The 15,585-nt window shown below is 35.1% G+C and overlaps 1 protein-coding gene across 5 annotated transcripts in view; it reads right to left on the bottom strand.

Moving 5' to 3' along the window:
* ABCB7 (ATP binding cassette subfamily B member 7) overlaps nucleotides 1–15,585 on the bottom strand; it is a 129,777-nt gene that overhangs the window by 102,105 nt on the left and 12,087 nt on the right. For 2 of the 5 annotated variants that reach the window (XM_012455781.2, XM_064362991.1), the window contains exon 1: nucleotides 1,073–1,162. The exons of the other annotated variants lie outside the window; for them this stretch is intronic. In XM_012455781.2, the coding sequence (XP_012311204.2) occupies nucleotides 1,073–1,126 (54 nt within the window). In that variant the 5' untranslated portion in view covers nucleotides 1,127–1,162. Of the gene's footprint in view, nucleotides 1–1,072; nucleotides 1,163–15,585 lie in introns of those variants that run through there. 5 annotated transcript variants of the gene reach the window in all.

The following is a 15,585-nucleotide window of genomic DNA, read 5'->3' as shown; positions in this document are numbered from 1 at the left end:
AGATGAAAATGGGCCCCTATCTTTCACCACTGACAAATAAATTCAACATCAATTAAAAGAAACTATAAAAACTCTGGAAGACAATATAGAAAATACCAAGGACCTGACAAAGACTTCATGAGGAAGACACCAAACGCAATTTTAACAAAAACAAAAATTGACAAAAGGGACCTAATTAAACCAAGAGCTTCTGCACAGCAAAAGAAACAATCAACAGAGTAAACAGACAACCTACAGAATAGGGGGTAATATTTGCAAACTATGTGTCTGACAAAGGTCTAATATCCAGAATCTATAAGGAACATAAAACAACAAGCATAAAACAACCAACCCCATTTAAAAATGGGCAAAGGACATGAACAGACACTTCTCAAATGAAAACAAACACATGGCTAACAAGCATATTAAAAAATACTGAACATCACGAATCATTAGGGAAATGCAAATCAAAACCACAATGAGATACCATCTCACACCTGTCAGAATGGCTATTATTAAAAAGTCAAAGAATAACAGATGTTAGCAAGGTTTTGGAGAAAAAAGACTACTTATATACAACTGGTGGGAATGTAAGTTAGCTCAGCCATTGCGGAAAGCATTCTGGAGATTTCTGAAAGAACTTAAAATAGAATTACCATTCGACCCAGTAATCCCATTACTAGATATATACCCAAAGGAATATAAATCCCTCTACCATAAAGACACATGCCTACATAGGTTTGTGGCAACACTATTCACAATAGCAAAGATATGTAATCAACCTAGATGCTCATCAATGGTGGACTGAATAAAGAAAATATGGTACATACACACTATGGAATACCACACAGCCATTAAAAAAAAAGAGAGAATCATGTCCTTTGCAGCAGCACGGAGCTAGAGGCCATCATCCTAAGCAAATTGACACAGAAAGAGAAAACCAAATATTGCATATTCTCATTTCTAAGTGAGAGCTAAACATGGAGTATACATGGACACTCAGAAGAGAACAACAGACACCAGAGCATATTTGAGGGTGGAAAATGGGAGGAGGGAGAGAATGGAACTACGTATCAGGTATTATGCTGATTACCTGGGTGACAGAATTATCTGTACAATAATCCTCTATGACATTCAATTTATCCATGTAACAAACCTTGAACCTAAAAGTTGGAAAGAAAAAAACAAAAACATCTTCTAAATGTTTGCTTACACAAAAGAATGCTCAAAACCATTAGTCATTAGGAGAATGAAAATCAAAACCACAATAAAACATCATCACTTCATGTCCACTAGTATTACTAAAATTTAAAAAGATAGATGTTAACAAGTGTTGACAAGGATGTGGAGAAATTGCAACCCTCATACACACATACACACACACACACGTTCCAACAGAAGAAAAAAAGGATTCTGAAGTTGTTAGGTACACAAGCATATATGTGTGTATACACACACGCATAGTTATACATATACATATGCACACACACACAAATATATACAGACACATACAAAATCAAGCCTGGCAACTGTATTGTTCAATCTGTATTTAACAGGTTTTGTTTTAGTTTGGGCTGCTTTAAATTTTTTTTTCTTTTTAATTAACTCTCGATAAAAGCTCTTCATAAAGATTTTCCCAAACCAGATACTAATACTGGAGGGAATGAAGAAATACCTTTTATATCACTTCATACCTATTAACAAGTAACTGGACATATTATTCTCATTTTTAACTGGTATTCCTTTTTCATACATCTTTTACAATAGTAGTTCCCAAGCCTAAGTACACACCAGAATCCTCGAGAAGCATTTAAAAATATAGATTATTGAACATTATCCCAGACTTGCTGAAGAAGAATCTTCAGGGATGTGATACAGGTATCTGAAACTATTTTTAAAGACCTTAAGGTAATTCTGATAAAGTTAGCTCAGCACCTAATCCCAGGTTCACATTCACGAACCACTGCTATACACTACTGAAGATTAATCTTCCTAAAACACTTCAAACCCTTAGTCCCCCTGCTCAAAATTCTCTAATAATTCCCTACGAACTCCAATACTCTTGGAATGGTATTTACGTTCTTTGTTGATCTGACACCAATTTACCTTTTCAGTCATATTTCTCCCAGCTCTATTTCATGAACACTTTATTTAAACTGATGTATTCACTAACCTTCAAACATACTTTGCACATTTGCTGACATCAGTTCTCTTTCCTAGAATGTCTTCTCCCTTCCTCTTTCTCTAAACTCATCTCTCAAGATGTCACTCAAAATTTACCTCCTTCCTAAATCCTTTCCACATCACTCTCTTCTCCAAGCCTGAAGTAACTCTCTCATCTGAGACTAGTACCTGTTTACAAAACTCACTGGTCAATCCTGTAATCTCTTATATGCTTCTGAACTGGTCTTGAAGTCTTTATTTTTATTTAGGTTCAAACTCGTATTACATTTTATTGAATTAGTCTATATACTCAGTAAGGGTAGGTAGCATGTCTTTTCATTCTTTATATCTGCCATGCCAAACTTCATAATGCTTCTCAGAGGAAATGCTCATATGAACATTAATTTTATTTAATTCCTTTCCATCTAGAAGGTCTCTGTTCTCGTTTCTATAGACAACTAGGATAAAAGGCTAGGACAGGATTGGGAGTGAAGGTTTCCTCCCACCTTCACTTTCTGATCTTGTTCTGATATCTTCTTTAATTTAAAGGCAGGATGTGGAAAGGATATCAAAAGACACTCAGAGTCAAAAATAAAATTAGAAGAGAATAGAAACCAAGACCAAAATGTTTCTCTCATCCTTTTCTATCACCAAATCTCCCTATTCTTAACTTTACACATGAGAGTTGGGGAATTAAGTAGAAGTTCTATCACTAGGACATAGTCTCACAAGGTTAAAAACAAAAACACTTAACTCTCATGTTTTCAGGATGAGAGTGGAGCACGTGAGAGATGAACTAACGTCACCTCTTGCCAAAATGTTGGCATTTTTAAATTACATTTTTCTCTGAGAAAGATACCAATTCAGCATCTTTTAATTCTAAACCAAGCCTCAGAGACAGGAAGTAGCTCAGGTTCTGGCAGCTGCTTTGCTGAGAAACTTAAAGACCACAGCAAAGAAGAGACAATAACTGGGCTCAAACTACATATTTATTGTAACATATTTCAGCATCACAAAAATGAAAGTTGGGTTCATTGTAGAAAATTTGGAAAATACAGAGAAGATGACAGAACATAACAGTCACCCCTTATCCTCCCACCCAGAGATAAACAATGTTTTTATATTTGAGTGTGCTTTTTTTTTAGTCGTTGTTTCTTGCATATGTTTTCTTAAAAAAAAAAAAACAATCATTTGGCCTACTGAATTTTGTAGACCGCTTTTTACACTGAATATTAGATCACATGCATTTTCCCCATCATTAAATATTTTTGAAAAACATCAGTTCCGACATCAGTTTAAACATTTATTTAACCAATCCCAGTGTCAGATACAAAAGTTGCTTTCAACTTTGACCACTACAAATAACACAGTAAACAGTATCTTATATTAACTTATAAATATTTATACACTTTTCTGATTGTTTCCTTAAGACAACTTCTTAGAAGTAGAATTGTTGGGTCAAAGAGGGTGAAATATTTTTAAGGTTTTTCATTTATTCTGACAAACTGCCCTCCAGAAAAGCTGTGCCAACTTACATTCTCAGTAGCGGTGCATAAGAATCATTTTACTACAGTAACACCGGGTGTGTGTGTGTGTATTAATATTTTTATTATCATCAATTAAATGGACTGAAAAAAAAGATTTCATTGCTTTTAACTCACATTTCTTTGATTTTTAAAATGAAGTTGAGCATCTTTTCATATGCTTATAGAATATCTATCCAATACTTCTTTTTCTATGAATGGCCTGTTCATGTCTATCTTTCAACACTGTTTTTGGTATTTTAATAAAATTCATTTGTACATGTTCCTCATATATTAAGAATATCAACTCTTTATTAGCCTCATATGTTATGAATGTTTATCTTTTTTATGTTATCTTTGACAAAGTCATGTACTTTTACATCATCAAATTTACTCACTTTATTCCTTTTTTCTTATGTTCAGAAAATCCATTCTTGTACTGGGAGTAGATAAATTGTCATACCACTTCTTTCATTGTTTTAAGGTCTAGTTTTATCATATTTAATCAGTAACCCATTAATGGCTTATTTTAGTATATGGTATTAAGTAAAGATCTCTTTTTTCCCCTACTGATTTTAATTTGAAGAATTTGTCAAACACTAACATTATATTTGGGTTTGTTTCAATATTTGATATTTGGTCTCATTAATTTCCCTATCCATATGTTAGTACCACACTGTTTCCTTTATTAGAGACAGGGTTTTGCTATGGTCCCCAAGATGGACTCAAACCCCTGAACTCAAAGTATCCTCCTGCATTAGCATCCCCAGTAGTTGAACTACAGGCATGTACCACCACACTCAGCTTCACACTCCATTTATTTTACAATACAATGTAATATCTGATAGAATAAGTTTTTCCTTCCCAACACACTTACATTACTCCTTGTCTCCAAAATTTTATTGGCTTTTCTCACCAGTTTATTGCTCCAGAGAAGATTAAAATAGTTTTGACAAGATCTCCTTTAAAAATCCTGTAGCGATTTCTACGCTTCTTGGCCTTTTGGCTAAGATCAAGTGTGGATTTCATTAAATCTATTAATTTGGGGAGCATCAATATCAGCATATTATATAATCTAGTATTTTTGTTCATTTATTTAAATTTTCTTTTATGTACTTTGGTACAGTTTTGTAGCTTTGATCATATGTGTCTTAAACATTCTATATAAATTTACTGCTAATATGTCCACGTACAGTTGATACTCTGAGAGTCTAACCCATATTGTATTTTCTATAAACTAAGGTCATCTTCACAATGTATTAAAATATGTAGAACTTTTGTACTAGCCTGTATGCTTATACACTTACAGATTAAAAGCTTATATGTAGAAATCTGCCTAGATAACATCAAGGAGAATCAATTGAGGAGCTTTTAAAGAATACATTCTTCCACAACTCCTACCCCTAGGCAACATTCCTTCCTGAAACACTTTCAAGTAGTCAATACCAAGAACCCAAGAATGAGTCGCTATGGTTACTAAGATTATTGGCTTCCTAACATGACCCAGAAGGCCCCTATATAGTTAGGCCTCCACCTACCTCTCTGGTCTTATCTTATAGTACATGCACTCCTATACTCCCAATCACCACAGAGCTTTTATACATGTTTTTATATGCATTATCCTCTGTCTGGAACTCTCTTTTCTTTTTTACCTAGTTAACTCCTACTCATCCTTCAGATCTCAGCTCAGGCATGACTATCTCAGGGAAGCCTTTCCTAAATTTCTTGATTAAGTCAAATTTCCATATTAGCAAGTCTCACGGAAGCACACATCTCTCAGTGCAGTATTTGTCATCTTGCCAACTTTGTATTTTAATTTTTGTCATCATTTAATGTCTGAATCCCCATCTCCCCAACCATTTGGTCCAAGAAGAGAAGGACCAAGAAGTCTATTTCCCCTGTGATCCCATAACCTACCGTACTTCCTAACTCACAGTATAGTATTTCCATGTGTATTTGTCCAATAAACAGTTAAAAGAACAGTAAATCTGAGTAACTTGATACTTCTATTACTGGCAATTCTTTTTCAAAACTGGCTCAATTTCTCAGTTGGTTTCAAAAGTCCCAATGACAGAGAACCCCAGGAAAAAAGAGAATGACAGCTTCACCTATTCCCGAATTTCTCTCTGGATTTTCATTTCTCAGTAGTCGTTAGGTCAGAATCCCAGGAAGAGTTGAGAAAAGGTTAGTGTACATAATGAAAGTCCGCTGAAGTAAACTGAATTTAAAAATCTTAAAATGATATACTGGGACAAACATTCTACTAGAAGGTAGGAGTTCTCGGTTCTAACATGGCTTATTCATTACCTCGTTTTGCTGTAAGCCATGTGATCTTTCAGTTTCTCATTTGTAAAATTAGTAAAATGGAATCGAATACCTCTATTTTCTAAAGTGAAATCTAATAAATCTATGACTCATGTGTAATCTCTGTATGTACTTAAAAAAAGCAACTGCTTTTGCTGGCAAGTAAAACATTAGTTAATAAGCCATTTGAAACATCATCCAAAAGTAAGTTTATTTAAATGAAATTTGGAGAGAATACAGTATTTGGCCTTCTTATATGACTATCACTAAAATTTGTGTTTTATTCACTAAAATTCTATTTTTTAAGTAAAATTCTTACATTAAGTCCCTATGCAATTTCAAACTTTAGAAAATCAAAATTGAAAGTAAATGCATTAAAAGACAACTCCACTATATAATTGTACATGTTTTTAGCCCTTGTAATGAATTTAAATATATTATAACAGTAAGTACTGTGAGTAACAACCTAAAAACTATTAGCTCTGAAAAATGTTAATATTTGTTATTTGGAGTTTTTCTACATACATGACAACGTAAATTATTAAAGTACGAAAGTTAAGGATTCAAAACACCATGATATAGTGGTGGCTCTGATACAGGTGAGTTTAAATATTATAAATAAACTAGGTTCTTAGAAGAGTAAACAAAATAATTACATTGGGTCATATATTCAAGCTTACACTTATTCCTGGAAAGCAAGGATGGTTCAGCAAATAAAAGTCAATCAATGTAACAAATCACATTTACAGAATGAAGGACAAAAATGAAATGATCATCTCAATTGCTGCAAAAAAAAAGCATCTGACAAAATTCAACAACCTTTCATGATAAAAATGCTCAAAAAACTGTGAAGGAAACTATCTCAATAAAATAAAGGTTATACATGAAAAGCCCACAGCTAACATCATACACAACAGTGAAAGACTAAAAGCTTTTCCTGTAAGATTAGAAATAAGGTAGGGATGCCCACTCTTGCCACTTCTATTCAATATAGTATTGGCTGTCCTAGCCAGAGCAATTAGGCAAGAAAAAAATAAAAGACATTCAAGTTGGACAGAAAGAAGTAAAATTATCTCTGTCTATAGGTAACACATTCTTATATGTAGAAAACCCTAAAGATTCCTCAAAGAAACTATGAGAACAAATGAATTCAGTAATGTTGCACAATATAAAATCAATGCTCAAAAATCAATTGTATTTGTATACACTAACAATGAACATTATAAAATAAACAATCCCATTTACAATAGCATAAAAAATACTTAGAAATAAACTTAACCAAAGAGAAAAACTTGTACACTGAAAACTACAAAACACTGCTGAAAGAAATTGAAGGAGACACAAATAAATAGAAAGACATCTCATGTTCATTTTATATTGTTGAACCATCCATATAACCCATAGTCATCCCTATCAAAATCCCAAAAGCTTTCTGTAGAAATAGAACAAAAAATAATCCTAAATTTCATATGGAATCTCAGGGTACCTCAAATAACCAAAATAATTGATATGGTTTGAATCTGTATCCCCACTAAATCTCATGTTAAATTGTAATCCCTAATGTTGGAGGTGGGGCCTGGTGGGAGGTGGTTGGATGATGGAGTTGAATTTCTCATGAATGGTTTAGCACTATCTTTTTGGTGATGTTCTCATGATAGTGAGTGAGTTCTTGCAAGATCTGGTTCTTCAAAAGTATGCAGCACCACTGTCCTCATTCTCTCATGCCTACTCCAGCCATGTGAAATGTGTGCTCCCCTTCACCTTCCACCATAATTGTAAGTTTCCTCAGGCCTCCCCAGAAGCCAAGGTGATGCCAACATCATGCTTTCTAAACAGCCCATGAAATTGTGAGCAAATTAAACCTCTTTTCTTCATAAATTACCCAGTCTCAGGTATTTCTTTATAGTAATGTGAAAACAGATTAATAAAATAATCTTGAAAAAGAACAAAGTTGAAAGCCTCCCACTTCCAGATTTCAAAACATAACAAAGCCACAATCATCAAAACGATGTGATACTGGCATAAAAATACACAAAACACTGGTACAGAATAGAGAGTCCAGAAACAAACCCACGTGCATATGTTGAAGTAATCTTGACAAGAGTGCCTAGATCACTCAATGGAGAAAGAACAGTCTCCTCAACTAATTGTACTGGAAAAAAATGGATATCCACATGCAAAAGAATGAAGATGAACTCTTCTCTCACCTTATGTACAAAAATTAACTCAAAATGAATGAAAGACTAACAGACCTAAAACTATAAAACTTCTAGAAGAAAATATAGGGGAAAACTACATGAGGTTAAATTTGGCAATGACTTCTTGGATATGATACCAAAATCACAGGCAACAAAGGTAAAAGTAAACAAATGGGACTACGTCCATCTTAAAATATTCTGCACATCAAAGGAAACAGTCAAAAAAGTAGAAAGATAACCCATGGAACAGAAGAAAATATTTAAAAATCATATATGTGATAATGAATTAATATCCAGAATATATCAAGAACTCCTACAGCAAAATACATAAAAAATTTCTCAATTTAAAAATGGGCCAAGGACTTGAATAGACATCTCTCCAAAGATATATAAATGGTTAATAAGCATATGAATAGATGCTCAAAGTCATTAGAGAAATCTATATCAAAACCACGAGATACCACTTCGCGCCCATTAGGAAGGCTATTATCAAAAAAAAAAAAAAAAAAACAGAAAATAACATTAGTTAACAAGGATATGAAGAAATTGGAACCCCTGTGTATGGCTTATAAGAATATAAAATGGTGCAGTGATTGTGGAAAACACTATGGTAGTTGCTGAAAAAATTAAAAATAAGATTATCATATGATCTAGCCACTGCACTTCTGGGTATACATTCAAAAGAACTGAAAGCAGGACTCAACAGACATTTGTATGCCCATGTTAACAGCAGCATTATTCACAAGTCAAAATATGGAAGCAGCCTAAGTGTTCACTGACGTATAAATAAACAAAATGTATATATGCATACTTTATTAAAGGAAAGAAATTCTGACACATGCTACAACATGGAAGAACCTACGTGAAATACACTGGTCAAAAAAAGCCAACCACTTATATTCCACTTATATGAGGTACCTGGAATAGTTAAATTCATTAAGACAGAAAGCAGAATTGTGTTTGCTAAGGGCTGGGACAAAGGGACAATAGGGAGCTAGCAGTTAATCAATGCAAAGTATCAGTTTGGGAAGATGAAAAAGTTCTGAACATAGACTAGGGGGATGGTTGCACAATAATGTGAATGTACTTAATGTCTCTGAGTTGTACACTTAAAAATAGTTAAACAGGTAAATTTCATGTTATGTAAATTTAACCACAATACAATGAACAACAGAAATACCAACCCCTAAAATCCCAACAAACCAAAACTTATAGGATCCAGTGAAAGCAGTACTCAGAGGTAATGTCATAGCATTAAATGTCTACCTTAAAAATAAAGAAAGATCTCAAATCAATAAGCTAACTTTACATCATAAGGACTAGAAAAAGCAAACTAAATCCACAGCTGGCAAAGGGAAGAAAATAATTAAGATTCAAGTGAGATAAATGACATAGAGAATAACAAAATAGAGAGAATCTAAGAAGCCAAAAGTATGTTCTTTGAAAATATCAACAAAATTGACAAACCTTCAGTGAAACTGACAAAAAGAGCGAAGATGCAAATAATTAAAATCAGAAGTGAAAGTAGGGACACTGCTACCAACCATAAAGGAAATAACAAGGATAAATAACCATATGGCAACAAAATTAGATAACCTAGATAAAATGGACAAATTCCTAGAATATAAATTACCAAATACAAGTCATTGGGTGTATACCTGGGAGTGGAATTGCAGGGTTACATGGGAATTCAAGAAGAAATAGAAAATCTGAACAAGAGACTGAATCTATAATAAAAAAAAAATTCCCAAAGAAAAGTCCTAAACACAGATGGCTTCACTACTAAACACTGGAAGAAATGACTTAAATCCCTCTCGAACTCTTCCAAAAAAATAGAAAATAAGGGAATACTTACCATTTCATTCTATCAGGCTAGCATTACCCAGATACCAAAGCCAGATAAAGACATTAGAAGAAAACTATAAATCAATATCCCTTATACAGATGCAAAAATCCTCCACAAAATGTCAACAAACTGAAGCCAGAAGTATTTTAAAAGGATTATATACCATGACCAAGTGGGATTCGTTCTAGGAAGCAAGAGTGGTTCAATATAAGAAAATCAACCAATATAATATTTCACATTAATAGATAGATAGAAAAAAAAAATACATGATCATCTCAATTTATGTAGAAAAAGCACCTGACAAACCTAACACACTTTGTGACAAAAAACACTCAGGAAACTAAAATATATATTTTTTTCTTTTTTCCTCTCTTTTTCCTTTACAAAAATATGCTTGCCCTAGGAAACTACAAATATTAAAGAATTTCCTTAGAATAATAAAGGGCATTTATGTAAAAACAACAGCTAACATCATAATAATGAAAGACTTAAGTGTTTCTCTTAAGATCAAGAAGAAGACATGGACAACTGCTTTCATTACTGCTATTCAATACTGTACAAGAAGTTCCAGTCAGAGCAATTATTCAAGAAGAAGAAGAGGAAAAAGTAGATTCTGAGGCAGATCTTGGGGGGAAAAAAAGAGGAAAAAGGAAAAAAATTGGAAGACTCACACTTCCCAATTTCAAAGCCTACTACAAAGCTACAATAATTGAAACGGTGTATTACTGAATAACAACAGATATTTATTTATTTATTATTTTTTGAGACAGAGTCTCGCTCTTGTTGCCTAGGCTGGAGTGCAGTGGCGCAATCTCGGCTCACTGCAACTTTCGCCTCCCAGGTTGAAGCAATTCTCCTGCCTCAGCCTCCCAAGTAGCTGGGTTTACAGGCATGCACCACCACACCGGGCTAATTTTGTATTTTTAGTAGAGATGGGAGTTCTCTGTGTTGGTCAGGCTGGTCTCGAACTCCCGACCTCAGGTGATCCACCTGCCTTGGCCTCCCAAAGTGCTGGGATTACAGGCGTGAGCCACCACGCCCAGCCAACAACAGATATTTAGACCAAGAGAATAGAATTGAAGAGTCCAGAAATATGCTTGTCGATTGATTTTTTTAGAGGGGTACCAAGACTGTTCTACAGAGAAAACACAAGCTCTTCAACAAATGGTGCTGGGGCAACTGAATATCCATGTGCAAAAGAATGAAGTTGGGCTCCTATCTGAAATCATATTAAAAAATTAACTCAAAATAGGTAAATGACCTAAATAGAGTTAAAATCATAAAGCTCTTAGATGAAAACATAGAAGGAAACCCTCATGCCCTCAAATTTAGTAATGCCAAACATATAAAAAGATTATCCACATCATTGTTATTAGGGAAATGCAAATGAAAACCACAAGAAGGTACCACTTCACATTCACTAGGGTGGCTATACTAAAAACTAATGACAAACAAAAAACAAAACAGAAAATAAGTGTTACGACCAGGTGTGGTGGCTCATGCCTGTAATCCCAGCATTCTGGGAGGCCGAGGCTGGCAGATCATGAGGTCAGGAGTTCAAGACCAGCCTGGCCAACGTGGCGTAACCCCACCTCTACCAAAAAAATAAAAATAAATTGGCTGGGCATGGTGATGAGTGCCTGTAATCCCAGCTTCCCGGGAGGCCGAGGCAGGAGAATCACTTGAACCTGGTAAGCAGAGTTTGCAGTGTGCTGAGATTGCGCCACTGGACTCCAGTCTGGGTGACAGAGTAAGACTCCATCTCAAAAAAAAAAAGTGTTGTCAGGGATGTGGAGAAATTGGAAGCATCATACATTGTTGGTAGGGATACAAAATGGTTCAGTTGCTGTGCAAAACACTTGGCAGCTCCTCAATAAGTTAAATACAGAATCATCATGTACCTGCAGGACTAAGTATGAAAGGAGAGAAAAAAGAATTACCATATAACCCTTCAATTCCACTCCCAGGTATATACCCAAGAGAATTAAAAAGCAGGCACTCAAAAAAACTACATGAACATGCTTGTTTATAATAGCACTATTCAAAATAGCCAAAAGGTTTAAAACAGCCCAAGTGTCCTCACTAGATGAACGGGTTAAAAAACTGGTAGAGGCTGAGTGTGGTGGCTCACACCTGTAATCCCAGCACTTAGGGAGGCCAAGGCAGGTAGATCACTTCAGGCCAGAAGTTCAAGATCAGCCTGGCTAACATAGTGAAACCCTGGCTCATGCCTGTAATCCTAGCACTTTGGGAGGCCAAGGCAGGCAGATTGCTTTAAGTCAGGAGTTCGAGAACAGCCTGGCCAACATGGTGAAATCCCCATCTCTACTGAAAACACAACAATTAGCTGGGTGTGGTGGTGCATCCTTGTAATCCCAGCTACTTGGGAGGCTGAGGCAGGAGGACTGCTTGAACCCAAGAGGCAGAGGTTGCAGTGAGCCGAGATCATGCCAGTGCACTCCAGCCCGGGTGACAGAGCATGACTCCGTCTCAAAGAGAAAAAAAAAAAAACCTGTGGTATATACATATACATATAAAGTAATGTTATTCAGCCAGAAAAAGGAATGAAATGTCAATACATGCTACAACATGAATAAACCTATGAAACATTATGCTAAGTGAAAGAAGCCAGATAGAAAAGGTCACTTTTGTATCTGCTCAACACATAAGGAGTTTTACTTTGGAGTGATGAAAACATTTTGTAACTAGATAAGAGGTGGTGGTGCGGTACGATGTGAATTTACTAAATGTCACTGAGCTGTTCATTTTTAAATGGTTAATTTTATATTGTGTAAATTTCTTAATTATTTTTAAAAAGTAATCTATGACAGACAAAATTATATCAATGTCATTTAATCAGAAGTAACAAATGAAAAGTTAGACACACATTTCTGAAAATACAGAGTTTATCAAATAAAACAATCCCAATTTTTTTCCATGGAAAACTACTTTAAAAGGTAATGCTCTCATTTCCTTTTAGATTATAGTCTCATAGGTCTTACGTGAAACACTGTTAACTGTAAACCTTATTAAATTTCATTCACAAGGCCAGTAATTGCACTTAACTGTGGATATTGGTAGTTTGCAGAACTTAAGAACTGATTATATTTTAAAATATTTAGTTATCTATTAACCAGATCTTGGTTTCTAAATATTATTTTCCAATAAAGATCTGTATCTTTTATTGGAAGGTTCTTGGAGAAGGGGCTGATTTCAGGACCAGTGCACGGAAAATATAGGATGAACCTGGAGCATTGTGTGGTGTCAAAAAGTAAAGAAATGCTTGGAAAAAGATGAGGGCATGTCCAACCTAAAGGAGCTCCCAATGGCCCAAACAAGGAACAATAGAGCAACAAAATATATAATTAATGTATTGGATACCAACTCACAGAATATAATTAACATCTGTGAGTCCATCCTGATATAAACAATTAAATGAGAGAGAAGGAATATCTCTTTCTTACATAAAAATTCCAATTAACAAATGTAGAAAGCATGAGGGAAACAGAAAAACAGACAGTTGTCCCACAGCATCTGTGAGAGACTGGTTCCAGGAACCCCTGTAGATACCAAAATCCAGATATTCAAGTCCCTTGTATAAAATGGCATAGTATTTACATATAACCTATGAACATCCTCCTGTATACCTTAAATCATCTCTAGATTACCTGTAGTACCTAATACAATGTAAATGCTAAGTAAATAGTTGTTATACTGTACTGTTTTAGAATTAATGACAAGGGGAAAAAAGTCTGTAAATATTCAGTAGATGCTACAGTCATTTTTTCTCCAAATAATTTAATCTGCAGTTGATTGAATCCATGGATGTGGAGGACATGGAGGGCCACCTGTCATTAGGCTAACACCTAATTGTAGGCAAGATCCACTGATGCATACTAAAATTAGCTGCTGAAAATTTAGAAAGAACTATGATGTTTGCATACTTTCAAAGAATCTCCCCCCAAGGTGTTTTTAAATTAGCCTTTCCCCATTCATCCACCCATCCAACAACTACCTACAAGATTTCAATACTCATCTATAAATTCTTCACTTGCAAAGTCTTTCTTCACCTCCCTGGACTGAAGGTGGTTCCTCACCTCTGGGCTCACATAAAATCTTGCTTGCACATCGCTCTACAAAAGCATTTACCACACCTTAAATTATTGGTTTGCCTATCTGTTTTCTCCTCTAAACTGTGATTTCCTGGAGGGCAGGCTATGTCTCATTCATGGCTATAGCCCCAGTGCCTAGTAGAATGTCTGCCAAATGGCGGGTGCCCAATAGGTGTTTGTTAAAAGACTGGTAGCATGTTCCTTTTGTAAATATAGAGTATTAGGTGGTGATAAACTCTAGAAACAGAATATAGTTTGATTTTACTGTTTTTACATATATGTCAATATTCTAAGCTAGTAACATTTAGGAATTTGTTTCAAAGAATTTTACAATAGGTTAAACAGATTTACTCTAGCTATTTAACAAAGCAAAAGATTATAGATGCACAAAGGGCCCTGTTTCCCTTTTAAAACTTAATGCTTTTAATATCATCCAAGTCACCTCTGGAATGCTTTGCTGCTTAGAAATTTTTTCCACTAGATACCCTAAATCATCTCTCTCAAGTTCAAAGTTCTACAAGTCTCTAGGGCAGGGGCAAAATGCCATCAGTCCCTTTGCTAAAACATACGAAGAGTCACCTCTGCTCCAGTCCCCAACAAGTTCCTCATTTCCATCTGAGACCACCTCAACCTGCATTTCGTTGTCCATTATCATTATCAGCATTTTGGTTAAAGTCATTCAACAAGTCTCTAGAGAGTTCCAAACTTTCACACATTTTCCTGTCTTCTTCTGAGCCCTCCAAACTATTGCAACCTCTGCCTGGTACCCAGTTCCAAAGTCACTTCCAAGTTTTTGGGTATCTTTTCATAGCAGCACCCTACTCTACTGATACCAATTTACCCATATTAGTCCATTTTAATGCTGCTGATAAAGACATACCCGAGACTGGAAAGAAAAAGAGGTTTAATGGACTTACAGTTCCATATAGTTAGGGAGGCTTCACAATCATGATGGAAGACAAGAAGGAGCAAGTCATGTCTTACATTTATGATGGCAGGCAAAGAGATAGCTTGTGCAGGGATACTCCCCTTTATAAAACCATCAGATCTCAAAAGACTTATTCACTATCATGAGAACAGCACAAAAAAGACCTACCCCCATAATTTAATCACCTCCCACAACATGCGAGAATTGTGGAAGTTATAATTCAAGATGAGATTTCGGTGGGGACACAGCCAAACCGTATCAGATGGGTAAGAAAAATTTTATTCAAATACCCAATTTTATAGTCTAAAAACACTGAGACTGAGATAAAATAACTAAGATAAGGTAATACTCTCCTGATTTAATAACCTGTCTTCTTTCCATGATACAAGAATACTTGGTGACAAATCTTGTCAATGCTACTTCATGACAGGCAGTGTAGGCCCTTATCACTTCTCTCCTAGATTACTTTAATATTCTCTTAGTTGATGTCCCTATCTCCAAGCCTTGCCTATTTCTAATCTATCCTTCAAAC

This window comes from Aotus nancymaae, unplaced genomic scaffold, assembly GCF_030222135.1.
Source record: "Aotus nancymaae isolate 86718 unplaced genomic scaffold, 86718_ANA_hifiasm-v0.15.2.pri h1tg000004l, whole genome shotgun sequence".
Classification (NCBI taxonomy): domain Eukaryota; kingdom Metazoa; phylum Chordata; class Mammalia; order Primates; family Aotidae; genus Aotus; species Aotus nancymaae.
This window is presented reverse-complemented; position numbering and strand designations above follow the sequence as displayed.